Raw genomic sequence first — 16,230 nt, forward strand, 5'->3', positions numbered from 1 at the left:
CGACTTAAGTGTCCAAAGCTGTGATGACCATTAGAAGGGCCCTGCCTCCAGCCAGGTGGAAGTAGGGGACAATCGGATTTACTGGACTGTGTGGATCAGATGGCCTGGCACATCAGTCCCACAGAAGTATAAGGCTCTAGTAGATACCGGTGCACAGTGTACCCTGATGCCATCAAGCTGTCAAGGGGTGGAACCCATCTATATTTCTGGAGTGACAGGAGGATCCCAAGAGTTGACTGTGCTGGAGGCTGAAATCAGCCTGACTGGGAGGGAGTGGCAAAAGCACCCCATTGTGACTGGTCCAGAGGCTCCATGCATCCTCGGCATAGACTACCTCAAGAGAGGGTACTTCAAAGACCCAAAAGGGTACCGGTGGGCTTTTGGTATTGCTGCTTTGGAGACTGAGGAAATTGAGCAGCTGTCCACCTTGCCTGGTCTCTCAGAAGATCCCTCTGCTGTGGGGTTGCTGAAAGTTGAAGAACAACAAGTGCCAATTGTGACCACAACAGTGCACCGGCGGCAATATCGCACCAACCGAGACTCCCTGATTCCCATCCATCAGCTGATCCGTAGACTGGAGAGTCAGGGGGTGATCAGCAGGACCTGCTCACCCTTTGGTGAGCCTGGCCCCATATGGCCAGTGCGAAAGTCTAATGGAGAATGGAGACTAACAGTAGACTGTCGTGGCCTGAATGAAGTCACACCACCATTGAGTGCTGCCGTACCGGACATGCTAGAACTTCAGTATGAACTAGAGTCAAAGGCAGCCAAGTGGTATGCCACGATTGATATTGCCAATGCATTTTTCTCAATTCCTTTGGCAGCAGAGTGCAGGCCACAGTTTGCTTTTACCTGGAGGGGTGTCCAGTTCACTTGGAACCGACTGCCCCAGGGGTGGAAACACAGCCCTACCATTTGCCACGGACTGATCCAGACTGCACTGGAACAGGGGCAAGCTCCAGAACACCTGCAATACATTGATGACATTGTTGTGTGGGGCGATACAGCGGAAGAAGCCTTTGAGAAAGGGAGGAAAATAATCCAAATCCTGCTGAAAGCCGGTTTTGCCATAAAACGGAGTAAGGTCAAGGGACCTGCACAGGAGATTCAATTTTTGGGAATAAAATGGCAAGATGGATGTAGACAGATCCCCACAGATGTGATCAACAAGATAACAGCAATGTCTCCACCAACTAATAAGAAAGAAACGCAAGCTTTCTTGGGTGCTGTGGGGTTCTGGAGAATGCACATCCCAAATTACAGTTCGATTGTAAGCCCTCTCTATCATGTGACCCGGAAGAAGAATGATTTTAAATGGAGCCCTGAGCAACAGCTGGCCTTTGAGCAAATTAAACGCGAGATAGTTCATGCAGTAGCCCTTGGACCTGTCCGGACCGGGCCAGATGTAAAAAATGTGCTGTACACTGCAGCTGGGGAGAACGGTCCTACCTGGAGCCTCTGGCAGAAAGCTCCAGGGGAGACTCGAGGTCGACCCCTCGGATTTTGGAGTCGGGGATACAAAGGATCTGAGGCCAGCTATACCCCAACTGAGAAAGAGATACTGGCAGCCTATGAAGGGGTTTGAGCTGCTTTGGAAGTGATTGGCACTGAAGCACAGCTCCTTCTGGCACCCCGGCTGCCCGTGCTGGGCTGGATGTTCAAAGGCAGGGTCTCCTCTACACATCATGCAACTGATGCTACATGGAGTAAATGGGCTGCACTAATTACACAACGAACTTGAATAGGAAATCTCAGTCGTCCAGGCATTCCAGAAGTCATCATGGACTGGCCAGAGGGCAAAGATTTCAGAATGTCACCAAAGGAGGAAGCGGTGCATGCTGAAGAGGTCCCACCATATAATAAACTGTCAGAAAGTGAAAAGCAATACGCCTTGTTTACTGATGGCTCTTGCCGCATTGTGGGAAAGCATCGGAGATGGAAGGCAGCTGTATGGAGTCCTGGACGACAAGTTGCACAAACTGCTGAAGGAGAGGGTGAATTGAGTCAGTTTGCCAAGGTGAAAGCCATCCAGCTGGCCCTGGACATTGCTGAACGAGAAAAGTGGCCAGTACTTTATCTCTATACTGACTCATGGATGGTGGCAAATGCCCTGTGGGGGTGGTTGAAGCAATGGAAGCAGAGCAACTGGCAACGCAGAGGTAAACCCATCTGGGCTGCTGCACTGTGGAAAGATATTGCTGCCCGGGTGCAGAACCTGGTGCTGAAGGTACGTCATGTAGATGTCCATGTACCCAAGAGTTGGGCCACTGAGGAACACCAGAACAACCAACAAGTGGATAAAGCGGCTAAGATTGAAGTGGCTCAGATGGACTTAGATTGGCAACATATTTTTGGCCCGGTGGACCCACGACACTTCAGGCCATCAGGGCAGAGATGCAACATATAGATGGGCCCGTGATCGAGGGGTGGACTTAACAACGGACACTATTGCCCAGGTTATTCATGAGTGTGAAACATGTGCTGCAATTAAACAAGCCAAGCGGTTAAAGCCTCTTTGGTATGGAGGACGATGGTTGAAGTTTAAATATGGGGAGGCCTGGCAGATTGACTATATCACACTGCCACCAACCCGCCGAGGCAAGCACCATGTGCTTACCATGGTGGAAGCAACCACCGGGTGGCTGGAAACATACGCTGTGCCCCATGCCACTGCCCAGAACACCATCCTGGGCCTTGAGAAACAGATTTTGTGGCGACATGGCACCCCAGAGAGAACTGAGTCAGACAATGGGACTCATTTGTGGAATAACCTTATAGATATTTGGGCCAAAGAGCATGGCATTGAGTGGGTATATCACATCCCCTACCATGCACCAGCCTCTGGGAAAATCGAACGGTACAATGGGCTGTTAAAAACTACACTGAGAGCAATGGGTGGGGGAACTTTCAAGCATTGGGATACACACTTACCAAAGGCCACCTGGTTGGTCAACACCAGAGGATCTGCCAACAGGGCTGGCCCAGCCCAGTCAGAACTTTTACATATTGTAGAGGGGGACAAAGTTCCTGTGGTGCATATGAAGAATTTGCTGGGGAAGACAGTCTGGGTTATTCCTGCTTCAGGTAAAGGCAAACCCACCTGGGGGATTGCTTTTGCTCAGGGATCTGGATATACTTGGTGGGCAATGCGGAAAGATGGGGAAGTCCGATGTATACCTCAAGGGGATTTGATTTTAGGGGAAAACAGCCAATGAACTTAATTGTATGCTGTTGCCTGCTGTGTAATACTTTTATAGCCCATCAACTAGATGTCTTCAGGTCACCAGTGACTGGCCCTGACTTCCCTCCAGCCATCATCCCAACAGAGAATGAACTTTGATAGAACCAGATGAGTTCCACAGTAAAGGAACAACCAGCATCAGCAGGCAACGATCCAATACTGCACACAGCCTTTCCTGCCCTGAAAGATTGTTAACAAGAGATGGAACCTGACATCATGGACCAAATGGACTCAGCAGCATTATAGGGATTGGTCCATGCACTAAGAAAATGATCTCTTTCTCTTGGTCTGTGTGTATATGGATGTATATATGTGGGAGAGCGATGGTGTATTGAAAATGTGGGATCTGAGCATGACGTGACTGGTATGGAATAAGGGGTGGATAATGTCCTGGGTTCAGCAGTAGCAGTCATGTTTCTCCTTCTTGGTAGCTGGTGCAGTGCTGTGTTTTGACTGCCAGTCTGGGAACAGTGCTGGTGACACCGATGTTTTCGGTTGTTGCTACGTGATGTTTACCCTGACCAAGGACTCTGTGAGGCTCATGCTCTGCAGGGAGGAGGGGAAGCTGTGAGGAAGCAGAGATGGGGTGCTGACCCAGGCTAGCCAAGGAGGTATTCCATACCACAGCACATCATGCCCGGGGTGGGGGTAACTGAGAGTTACCCGGAAGGACACGGGCTTCTGGGTGGGACTCGTTTCTTGGCCGGTGGTATCGTATTCTCTTCCCTTGTTATTTTCCCTTATCATTGTTGTAGTTGGTGGTAGCGGTGGTGATTTGTGTTGTACATTGGTTGCTGGACTGTTCTTGTCTCAACCCGTGGGAGTTGCACTCCTTCGATCCTCCTCCCCATTCCTCCAGGAGCGGGGAAGGGGAGAGCCCCGGGGGGGGGCCTCGATTGCTCTCAGCCCGGCACCACTCACTGGGAGTGAGTGAACAAGCTGTCTGGCTAGGGTTTAAACCACAACACACATTGAAGGTGCTTTTCCCTTCTGAAATGCTGCAGCGATGTTTTGAACCCTGACTAAACTGCTAATTTTAATTTGCTTTGTTAGTCACAATCTCATCTCCTGAAGAGATCAGTCTCTGCCAGTGGCCTTAAACAAAAGCATCTGTACTGGGAGGTACAGAGGGGAAGGGGACTTGTAATACCCTGTGAGGAGGCAGCAGCATTGATTGAGGAGGTGACTCCCATCCTCCCTCATTCTCTGGCAGCCAGGATGATGTGCTGGGAGATGAGCCCGCTCCTTCCCCTGGGACTGGTCCACTTTGTGGGTCGATCTTCCAAGGCTCCACCTGAGTCAGTTGTGGAGGCACCATGAGGCACAGCTTCTGGCAGCAGCAGCTGCACCTCTCTGTGTGTGGTTCTTATTCCCATCCCAAACACTTGCCTTCCACAGACGTTGGAGCTGCGCAGACGGAAGCATATAAGAATCTGGGGGCTGTGGGCAACCCTGTGTTTGAGGACACAAGCAATTATCCCGGGTACTAGGAGGCTTTGTCATGAGGCTGGGCAGGATGTCATCGGCTTCATTAGCTCCTGCTGAGTGCAGAACCAAAATGCAAAGTGGAATATGATGCAGAGTAGATGACAGGTTGCCTTAGTGCCCCTGTTACACCTAAGCTCCACATCCACAGCAAGGGGTGAGTTTAACTTTTGCACTAATGTTATACAGAATATTTGCAACACTCAGAGCAAACTCCTGCACAGAAAATGTAAAGCCTTCATAGGTGCCATGTGAGTAAGAAATTGCAACAGACATGGAGGTGACTCCTATCCTCCCTCTCTCCACCTTGCTGGTTGGAGAAAGGCAGTCCCTACACCTCATCTTTTGGGATGTCCTCCAGCCCCTGGGACCACCTGCTTGTCTGGGACCTCCACCAGAAAATGCTATGCTAGCCCAGACCTCAGCTATTCATGTGCAAGGGCTTAAAATATGTTGAAATTGCTGTTGGTATGTTTTATTCTGAGTAGATCACCCCATAGATGGTTTATTAGACAGCTGTGTTGATTAGCAGCAGTGTCATTTGTTCTTCACTCATTTTTTGAGTTGAATTTAACCAGATCTTCTGTAACTGGTTGAATTCTCATGCTACCAAGCACTCTCTCTCCTTTACTGGAGATAGGTAAGGACTCAGGATATGAGGTTGAAGCTGGGGGCCAGAAGGGGAAGTGGGACTCCCCAGCCAGAACTGGGACTGCATTCTGCAAAGTGCCTCAAAGATGGGGAGTGAAGGGGTCTTGCTGTAATTCTAACATCCTTCACCTCTTCAGAAAGTGAACATGTGATAAGAAGCATGAATGAGACTAGGCTGCCCCACAGCCCCTACTGGTCCCACAGGATCCTGGTGATCACAAGAGTGCCTCTCCCTATTCTGATTAGCCTCCCAGTCATCCTCTAAATGCAAGTTGGAGCTAAACCCTCCAGTTTTCCAACAAAACTTGTAATTCCCATAGGACTTCAATGGATTTTTCAGATTCCAAATTCGCTTGGATAATCCTCTGATAAAACTTTCCTAAAAACACACTGTTTAAACAGTTCAAGGCACATACCTAAAGTCTTGCTTCATGCAGTAATTAACCACAGTTCTTAAAATCAGTTTTAACAGCATTTAAATGCAACTTGATGTCAAAGTTCAAAAATAATATGTTCTCCATTTCCTAAGTATTTTTGTGCTCCTGAAACCCGCAACGGTATGGCAAATTCACAGAAGAGCCATGCAGATATAGAACAATGTTATAGTTTACATTAAAGTAAAGTATAGTTTACATTATAAAGTATAGTTTACATTATAAAGTATAGTTTACATTAAAGTAAACTATAAGAATTACAGCATAATACAGGCAGAGCCACAGGCATACAGACAGAGCAATATTTACGTATTTGCTCTTTATTTGACTGACAAGTTTGGTGAAACAGCAAGCAAATGTTCTATCTACAAGCCCTAAGAATGAAATCAGAAGCAACAAACTTAAAGCTTTGAATTTTGGATCATATTACAAACATATTTCTAAGTTTTGATGAACCAAAATAATAATTTGACAGGGAAGCATAGAGCAGAAGGTGACATTAGTAAGAAGCCTGAGATGGGGAAAGGGTAGTTATTGTCTGCAGAGTATTGATGGTTCATCGCAAGTCAGGGGAAAATAAGAATGTACCCTACAGCTAATAGATCTGCTGAATTAATGGTATTTAGTATTCGGCAGAGTTATGAGTGTCCATTCCCAGAGTCATCTTTAAAAGGTTTTTCTCACGTTTCCCTTCAGGATCCGGGCTGGAGCAGTATCAGCTATGGGGAATATGCCCTTGGGAGCCTCAAGGTTTTCTAATTTTTGTATGAAAGCCATTATCTGGTGGAGAGCTGTCTGGCTTTGACTGTCCTTGTGCCAAAGTTGCTGGCACAGGACCTGGAAGCCAGCAGGTCCCCTGGCCCTGGGATGACGCTGACCCCAGGCTGCAAGCCTGGCTGGGATGTAGAGTGCTACCCAGGCCTGGCCAGTGGGAAACCTCTAGCACAGGTGCTGTGGAGAGATGCATGTCACAAAGCAGCAGGAGGCAGAAAGGGAGCCCTGCAGGTCCAAAATGCCCTGGCACAGGAAAGCAGCACAAGATGGAGGAAGGGATGATCCTCGTTCCTCGCTTGGGGTAAATGGAACTAAAAACACGGTGTGAGTGCTCTGACTGTATGGGACAGGCTCTCCTCCCCAGAGCTTTTCATCTCCACCAGAGAGATAAAAGACATCTGTCAGTGTGGGGAGTTCAACCGGCTTGAAAATTTGTGGCTGTGATTTGGACCCTCGTCATGCCCACATACTGTGTCACTGCAAGAGGAATTCAGTTACCATAGGTTACCCTATCAGTACAGGGACCAAGTGCCTCCCCTCTCAACAGCTCTATAAAAGAGTCTCTCCAAGATACCCCAGCAGCTCCTGCCTGCTGGCGCAGACCAGAAGCCTGGCTGTGGGGAGAGGGAAGGCTGCCAGAAGAGGTGTCAGCATGCCGTCTGCATTCCAGTTTCAGTGCCACTTCATTCTCATCTTCCTGGCAGCCTCCAAGGGGGAGACCAGATACCTAGAGGTGAGCAATGGGGCACTTTGCTGTGCTTTTAACTGCTGTCTTCTAACTTGTACTCCCAGGTTTCAAGCATTGTGCTTTTTCTTCTCTTTCCTCCTATTCCCACTCCTCCTTAAACATACACCTGGGTAACATTTAATGCAACAGTCCCATACCATGCCCTTGTCCCCCCCAGTTTCTTTATCCCTTTTACCAAACTTGCATTTTTACTGAGGATTTGAGATTTTCTGGGCTCACCTCCTAGGTGCTAGGTTTGCTCCCCTCTACTTTAGCTTGGCAGCTTTCTGACAGAGCTCTTCCACAGCTGCACTGCTTCTGGAGGAGGGATTTAAACTGCTGGTGCCTGTTCTTGAGAGGTGCAGGGAGGGGGCTGCATTTCACTTTGTCCCACACTCTTCCTGCCTTCTTTCCTTCACCAGGTGAGGGATGCTGGTGAAGATGAGCCCTTCCTACTTCTCAGTGAAGATCTGAAGCGAGAGCTGTCTGCAGGGCAGGTCTACCGGCGGTCGCTCCGTGAGTTTCTTTGGTACTCTGGTGGGGACCATCAGTGGGTTGGAGAGTCCTGGAGGGAGCTCAGGGCACAAGGAGGGGAACAGGGCTATCTCAGAGCAACAGAGCTGCAGGCACTTTCTGCAAGGTGGGGGAGAAGAATAACAAAGTGTTAAAAGTGTCGGGAAAACTGTGGTTGAGGCAGAGCGATTGAAATGAGGCTCTGAGACGAGGCTGGGGCTCAGAGCTGAGGGTCCCCAATAATGGGAGGATGGGGATTGGCCACCTGTGTCCCTGGGAATTGTCACATCTCCAGGGCAGGTGAAGAAGCTGTGATTAGAGGGAAATCTGAAGGAACGGGGTCTTTGTGCACTTATGCACATGCAGTTTTCTTCTCAGAGATGCATCGACTTGTCATCTCCCCCTGCACTCCCCCTCGCATTCTTGTGCTCACACTTGAGAGCATCCTCTTATGCTCAGCAGGCTCCTAATTGCTTCAGCTGAGTCTCCCTCTCCTCAATACTAGCCGGGTCTCAGTGTAAAGGTCTCTCCCCACCATCCCATTCCCTCTGCTGTGGGCACTGGAGCTGAGTCTCCCTCCCCAGCAGGATGAGGCAGCAGACCCGTGTCTGTGTTTCTGCAGGGTGCATTGACATGCTGAGTATAGAGGGGCAGTTCACCTTCACTGCAGACCAACCGCAGCTGCACTGTGCAACCTTCTTCATCGGGGAGCCTGAGGAGCTAATCATGATCGACTACGACCTTGTAAACATTGACTGCAAAGGGGGCGATTTCCTGAAGGTAAGAGGCTGGCAAGTTCTGTTGTGCGTCACCTTCCTGACATGTCAGACGTTCGCTATGTGTGGAAGGAGCAGGCAAATGCGTGTGTCTATGAGTGTGTGTGTGTTTCTGTGTGTAGAACAGGCTCTCACAAAGCAGCTGTCTCTGGGACAGCTGTTTCTCCTGCCCAAGGCACTCTGGGTATGTCTCCCGCATTACCACCCTTTAAAGCATAGTCGGATGCAGGCTGAGGATTCCTCTCCAAACCGCAGCACCGGCCCTCCTGAGCTTTTCCAGGAGCATCTCTGCTGAGTGTCCATACCTGGGGGACTGACTGAAATTTGGTCAGTACGAGCCAAGCCTGTCAGCCCCATGAAGAGAGTTTTCTCAGTGCATGCAAGCCCTCCAGATAATGATGCAGCTTTCTGAATGGCTGTTACTGCTCCAGGGTCTCTGCTTGCAGGGCACTTAACATCAGCTTATTAATAAGTGGATCACTGCAGGCTTTATTTCAAATGGCCCCACTAGAGCTTTCCAGGGTGTTTGCCCTGAACAGAAGGAAGTTTGTGACTCAGAGCCAGTTATGTTCCAGTATCAAAAAAAACTTCACCAGTGCATTTTCTTGGCAGGCAAAGCACTGACCAAGATCTGAACTCAGGTCAGGATTGCAAAGGAGGCTGCTCCCCACACCTTGCACTCTGCTCTTTACGCTGTGTTGGCTGTGCATAGCACAGACCCTATTCCACCCAGTGGCAAATTAAGCTCTGGGAGGTGGAAGGCTCCCCTTCAGCCCTTTCCTTGTGTCCCTCTCTTGGAGAGATGCTGTCCCCCTGCTTGCTTTCCTCCCAGGTAATTCTCTTCCTCCCATACCCGTGGCTATGATCTCTTCCAATGTTGTTACAGGGAGGCTGATTTCAGCTTGGTTTGGGTCCAAGGATTTTGTACCTAGACTTATAGTCACTTATGGAGGATAAAAAAATCTTTGAGGCTTTATAAAGGTTTCCATCCTTTGATCATGGGGTGCCAATTTCTGCATTAAACCATTGTATTTATACAGGCAGCTTTTCCCTTGTGTAATTTGAGCACCCATGTCTCGTTACTTCAGAAAATTTATAGTTCTGGCATATCCAGAGACTGATCCTGTATTTTTATTATGAGGAATTCCTACACATACATTAAGATTACTCACTGAAGTAATGGCAGAATCTAGTCATTGGGTTTTCCGGTACCAACTGGACCATAGAAGGGATTACTGGGTGAGAGCTGCTAGGAAGGAATCAAAACAGGCAACTGCGCAGCTATGCTAGAATTTAATACAGATTTCTAGTTCTGACACATTTTCCTAAAGACAGGGAGGGCAAACCATTACTGTTTTTGTTGTGAAGGAGAGATTTGTAGAGGTTGCTGCCTAAGGTCCTGCCAAGTAGGCAGCATTTGTTCTGCTTTCTAGGGATTAAGATGAGCTGATAGAAAAAGGAGAGAGCTATACCTCTGCCAATAATTCCTCAGCTGAAGCTTTATTGTATTCCAATAGCTCTGGAAGACATCCAGGTCTTTAATGACAAGCTGCAGAACATGAATGGTGGAAAATTTCAGGCCAGATCAGTGGACTTACTGCCCCGAGTTTGAGAGAGTGACTTATGTTTCATGTGGTTTCCAAATTTAGCTGGTAAAGAACTCTTAGTAACATAGAAATTGAAATAGTATGGAATAATAATAATAATAAAGATGCAAATGTGATGACACTGTAGCAAAAAAAAGAGCTGCTTCTCTCAAAAATAGTCACCAGCATTGTCACCTGAAAGAAATAAAGAAAATTAAAACAAAAATTTATATATATGTATTTCCTAAATGCAGTTTGACGCTTGAATAGTTAGTTAAATAGTAGGAAATTGATAAATACAAAGAATTTTTGTTTTCAATTGGTGGCTTTGAACAGGCAGTCTGGTGTCAAAAATAAAACACTGCCTGTAATATTTCATTTTTCTCTGCTAACAGAACAATAAGCAAAAGCCTTGTTTTCAATTATTGAACACCTATAGGTATTTGATGGCTGGATACTCAAAGGAGAGAAATTTCCCAGTTCCTTGGACCATCCTCTTCCTGCTTCTGAAAGATACATAGACTTTTGTGAAAGTGGCAATATTCAGAAGAGCATCAGGTCATCACAGAACGTGGCAATGATCTTCTTCAGGATTCACCAGCCAGGCAATGGATTTACCATCACAGTCAAGAAAAACACCAACCTCTTTCGTAAGTCTGCATTTTACACCATCTAACGGGCTTGAGTTTGGGGCAGGAAGAAAAACGAATGTGTCAATTTGCATTGAATTCTCTCGCTGGCATTATCTGCCCTCACACAGCTCCAGTAGTGGCAATGGAGCCATGCACACCTGCAAGCCTGAGGATTTGACTCAGGTTCAGCATGTCTCAAGGAAAAAAGACAGTGAAGGGTAAGAGATAGCTTGGGCAGCCCTTCAGAATTCAGGGAAGAGGGCTCTTTCTTGCAAAGATCTTTTCCAAACTAGCATGTCATATTCCACTTGGCTGGAACAAATAGTATTAATTTAGAGAGTTTAATCTGAGCAATTTTTAGATCTGGGTGAACAATGAGGTAAAATATTTGAAAACAGTTGACAGCAAAACCACTATATTGAATGTTATGTGATTGTTATGAGTGATACATGATTCCAAGAATCTATGCACAAGTTCTTTCTTTAAGCCTGTGAGCTTGCAAGGCACAAATAATGGTCACTTGCATTATTTTTCTGAGGGGGGACAGGCCACTTAACAATTATTGTTCAGGCCAGTCTGGTTTATCCACCTCACCATACAAAGGATGAAGATGATGGCCTGTCTGTCCTGCTCTTATTCCAAGTTGTTCAGACACAAGCCTGCAAGCTGGGTCCCCACACTGGTGAGGCTTCCATGCCCATGCATGTGATTACTGTGTGCAGTTGCTGGAGGTGTCTTCACTCGCCTGGTAAAGCAGCTGCAGCCCTCCAGATAAGTATGGAGGTCTCTTGTGTTGCACACACAGATGATAAGCTACTCCCTCACCTAACTATTAAGCTTGAACTCTAAGACAAAATCAGCATGTAACCACTCTAGTTTCAACGGGACTTTTTGCAAGGTAAGGAACTCCACTTAGGAGCAGCAGAATAGGACTTAAGGGCTTGCTAGCAATACCAGGAGACAACCACTCAAAGCTAAACAAAAGGCCTGCACCTGTATTTAGCTTCCTTCAAACTGGAAAACAACAGGAGCCCCTGATGTATGGATTTGAGGTGTGAGCTCTCCCACTGACTGCTTTACCCTCAAATTCTGCCAGACCTTATGCTACACAGTAAGCAATAGACAAGGAATTTTTAGGGAACAAATGCTGTGCAAGAATGCCAGAAACACCACATGCATATTTTCCAGCATTTGGTTGTCACTCTCAGTAATTATATCATCTATTCTTTGTTAGTACTGAAAGTACGTAATCTTGCCACAGACAGTAGTGACTGCACAAGTAATTCTTATACCTTCTCCTGTGCGCAGCTTGCAATGTCATCTCTCAGACTCCCTCGGGAAGGTTTACCATGGTCATTCCTCATCAGCACAGGAACTGCAGCTTCTCCATAATATACCCAGTGGTGATAAAAATATCTGATCTTATGCTGGGGCATTTAAATGGCCTCTTTTTGAAGGTGAGTTGCTTATTTCCTAAGAAATTACTACCTTGTGCAGTTTTCCTGGTCACGGGAGAGGGAAGAGTGTTGAAGAGGGGATAGCCTGTGGCATGGATGCTAAGGCATGTGCACTCTGGGCCCCACATGCACAGGCTGGAGGCTCTGTTTTCTCCCCAAAGAAGAGAGCTGGTTATGTCTCTGTTGCTATTGTCTTTGTAATGTTGCAGAGGCAAATTATGCAAAGTACCATTAATGCACGTAAATATTGGTTGCCATAACAAAGGGTAAGAATTTCATTAGAAAGAAAGCAGTGCTTTCTGTCTATTTAAACTAATGAAAGCAGCAGCTGTGCTGAACAGAGAAAGACGACATGGGTTAGATAGTGAGGTATTAGCATGGAGAAAATACAAAGGTGCTCACAACTGATTCTTTGCTCAGCATGCTGAGCATCCTCTGCTTCATTAGCATGGGGTGCGGTTTGGCCACAGCATTTGGTCCTTGGTGATGACCAGCAGGAGAAGACAAGAGCTGTTGGTGGTCCCCTGTGCCTGCAAGGTCTAAGAAGGTGCAAATTCCAAAACATCCAGAAGCATAGAAGCAAGAAAGTTTGTTTTCTGAGCCACTGAGACTGGCAGCACAGGTCACTCATGGGGGACTGCTAGCATCTGAGCAAACCAGGCTTTGAGAGATGAGCAAATGAGTTGACTTACTCAGCAGCAGGCAGAAAAGGGACAACAGCAGAAGACATAAAGAAATCAAGCGCTTAAAAAGCACCATATGGGTGACAGCCCAAAGGTGTACAAGGTGTCTGCGCAAAATGTTTTTGGCACACATCATTAATTTTCAGGAAAAGAATGCTTGTGGATCTAATATACGGTGAGCTATTGTTATTATACAAAACTGCTCTTTTGGTTTATTCCTACTTTAATTAAGCTCTTCCAAAAGCAACACTTATTGTTTAGCAATATGTATGGCATAGTGGAACTTAAGTTCCTGCATGCCAGCTGAGTGCACACATGCAGCCCATGACTACATTAATTTGATTACATGTCTAAGCATCCAGAATCAGACTGCTTATCTGCACTAAAAGAAATTGAATCAACACCTTGACTACTCATCAGTAATTTTCATAGCCTACTTAGGTGTTTCTTCAGAATCCCTTAGAAAGTTAACTGACTAATGTCAAATTGAAGTAGTATTGCTCAGGATAAAACCAGCCTGATTTCATGCAGGTTTGAGCAGGAGAACTTCTGAAACCTACTGGTGGTTGCAGTCATGTCTAGAGAACTGCTACATTTTGAAAATAAATTATAAATAACTGTTAATCTCTGCCTTTTCAGAAACCATCAGCAGGCTGTGCAGGAGTGGGAGACTTTGTAGAGCTGCTAGGAGGAACTGGCTTAGACCCGTCCAAGATGTTTCCACTTGCTGATCTCTGTCACTCTTTTCATGGGTCTGGTAAGAGCTCTTTGGTCCACTTACCTCCATGTGATAAAATAATTAGCCAGAAAGAGTCACACAGAGGCCCCCCCAAACCTGGATTTCCTGCTAGAATGGTAAACTTCACATCTAGCAGAACATGAAATCTAAAGCTATTTGAACCTGTGGTTGGGCTGCATTACACAGCACACACACAAACACCTTCATTTGCGCCTGCACTAACTGTGTAACAAAGTTGCACTTATTTTAAAAATGCTTGCCAGCAATACATAGGATTACTGGAGTGTCAACAGATAGATGAGCCTGGAAATTCGTAACAAATGGAGGCAGAATGGTTCCGTTTTCAGCTAAGGAGTTTTTTTCTCAGTTACTCGGTGTTCCCAAAGCCTCCTTTTCTGCTGCAGAAGTAACACGTACCCCTGAAGCCTCAGAAGTCCCACTCTGCTTTGAACCCTGGAGGAGTTCTGTTCTTGTTTCACTATCATGCCACGTCAGTGACCTATTTTTACCCCTAAAAATGAGAATTCCCAGTTTCCCTAAAATTCATTTTAGCAGAGCACCAAGTGTTGCAGTGATATGACAGACAAGCCCCTGTGGCATATGTGTTGTACCTCAGAATTATGAATAGGAACATTGAGAAGCAGCATATCCACAGGCCTGGAGAACAGGCATGTGTCTGGCACTTCACACATGTGGTATCCCTTTGCCTTTCATCACACCACAACTTCATTTTCCAGGCACTATTTAAAGCTTTAACTGGTGTTGAGAGAATACTGAGGTGCGCGATGAGATTAAAATGTGCTTTCCTGGTGGTGGGAAGGAAGGGAAATCCCATCTCAACAGCCCTTGCTCTCCCAGTGACCCACCAGATTTCTCCTCCAGTGAGGAAGATGCTCCAAGCTCCTCAAATGAAAGAGGCTTTGCCAAACCCCTGCTCAAATGGCTTATCTAAAGCAGTAGCTACTGATAGACTCGATTTCCCGCAGAGTCCATACGCTGGCCATTGCCATTTGAGTTTGTCTTGGTGGGACTCTCACATGCCTTTGTTACTGTGAAGAACCTCCTTACACACAAAACCACTCGTTCCTCTAACAGGAAGCATTCCAATATTGTTCATTTTTGGTACGTTTAGGATAGGGCAACATTTCCCTTACCCATTGTTCCTTGTATCTAACAGTAGCATACCTTATCTTCCCAAGACATCTGCATCATGTCCACCTATGCATATCTAAAACCATAGGTGGATAGGAAGTGAGTGGCATTTGCATGAGTAAAGGTTACAACACTTGATTAAATACCCAAGCCTTTGTACAGTAAAACTAACAAATACAAAAGAAGGTATTTAGTCAGCAATACCACCACTGGCTGGTCTCACACACAAATTTGCTCTGCTTTCAAAATCGTATGTATCAGTACTTTGTAGTTCTCAATGTTATTTATCTTTTATCCCTCTCTTCCATATAAGTGTATCTTTATATCTCCTCAATATCTCTTTTCCTTAATTAGCACAAATGAAAATTGGCTGTGACAATACGGTACTGAGAATGGTCTCCAGTGGCAAACATATCAATCGTGTGACGTTTGAGTATCAACAAATCAACCTGCAGGAAACAGAAAACAGAAAGGAGAACAGCATTGAGGAATTCTGCTTTCCTAGTATCTGAAAAACCAGGCCACACATTTCCACATAGCTAATGAAAATAAGGTTCTGGTGAACTAAAAAATATGTATTTTTCCTTTAAACAGCTGGTAGTATCAAGTCTTTCTACAGTACAATCGTATTTCTTTTTTTCATAGAGATCAGTCATTCCCATGAACAAGCAAGAAAAAGCAACCAATATATTAATCTTTGTTACTATCATGGTATTATTTCTGCAGTGTTTAAGCTCATTTACCATGCCCAAAATCAATAGCAAGAACAGAAAGCTATGTTTCCCAAATAAATATTATTAGGAAAACAGAAAAAGACCCTCTGTATATCTAGTCTGAGTACATAATGAAACCCACAATAAGTATGAACTTCACGCAGCAACTTTATCCTTTTATATCAGGTATAAACAAAAAAAATTAGATGGTGGAATACACTTCCAGTTTTGTAAGAGGAAACCCAGCATTAGTGTGTGTAAAAACTACTGGTTTGTTTATGACTATAAATGTACTATTTATTTCTAATGACATGTTTTTAATAAAAATTTATAGCATGGAAACTTCCTTACATAAATCCAAATGTAAATAAATTCATGTAAAGCGTTGGCAAAACATTATTATGTTGTATTTTTCTGAGGAGCTCTTCCAGCATTCTGGTTAAACTTCCCAAGTCTTGTGCAATTTTCTGGAAATGACAATTTTGATCATATGTTACTGTAAAACTGTGGACTATTAAAGTAACACTATGGGCAGAAACTTACTTTGCCAATCTTGTGTACACCTCCAAGTGGAGTATGTTCCAGCTGTACACTCACTGACACCTTCCCTGGGGAGTAATTTTGGTCAGGTGTCCTGCTGACCTGTGGAAGCATGGATATAAAAGTA

At 45.7% G+C, this 16,230-nt stretch overlaps 1 protein-coding gene across 1 annotated transcript; it reads left to right on the forward strand.

Annotated features, from left to right (window-relative positions):
* The first annotated feature begins 7,181 nt into the window (after positions 1 to 7,181).
* CRHBP (corticotropin releasing hormone binding protein) lies at positions 7,182 to 15,680 on the forward strand. The gene is made up of 7 exons (XM_061475784.1): positions 7,182 to 7,318; positions 7,735 to 7,828; positions 8,448 to 8,605; positions 10,627 to 10,837; positions 12,128 to 12,276; positions 13,599 to 13,716; positions 15,205 to 15,680. Exons 1-7 carry the CDS (start codon positions 7,238 to 7,240, stop codon positions 15,360 to 15,362), a joined length of 969 nt encoding a protein of 322 aa, XP_061331768.1. The 5' UTR covers positions 7,182 to 7,237; the 3' UTR covers positions 15,363 to 15,680.
* The last annotated feature ends 550 nt before the right edge of the window (positions 15,681 to 16,230 follow it).

Source organism: Pezoporus flaviventris, unplaced genomic scaffold (genome assembly GCF_033815535.1).
Source record: "Pezoporus flaviventris isolate CSIRO_AGI_PZ_B2104156 unplaced genomic scaffold, CSIRO_AGI_Pfla_v1 ptg000090l, whole genome shotgun sequence".
Taxonomy (NCBI): domain Eukaryota; kingdom Metazoa; phylum Chordata; class Aves; order Psittaciformes; family Psittacidae; genus Pezoporus; species Pezoporus flaviventris.

What these genes read in the sequence shown, in the direction of transcription:
- CRHBP (XM_061475784.1), top strand. Translation starts at nt 7,238, where the DNA reads ATGCCGTCTGCATTCCAGTTTCAGTGCCACTTCATTCTCATCTTCCTG. An exon ending in GAAAAACACCAACCTCTTTC is followed by an intron (nt 10,838 to 12,127) that starts GTAAGTCTGCAT and finishes TCCTGTGCGCAG; the next exon opens with CTTGCAATGTCATCTCTCAG. An exon ending in TCACTCTTTTCATGGGTCTG is followed by an intron (nt 13,717 to 15,204) that starts GTAAGAGCTCTT and finishes TTCCTTAATTAG; the next exon opens with CACAAATGAAAATTGGCTGT.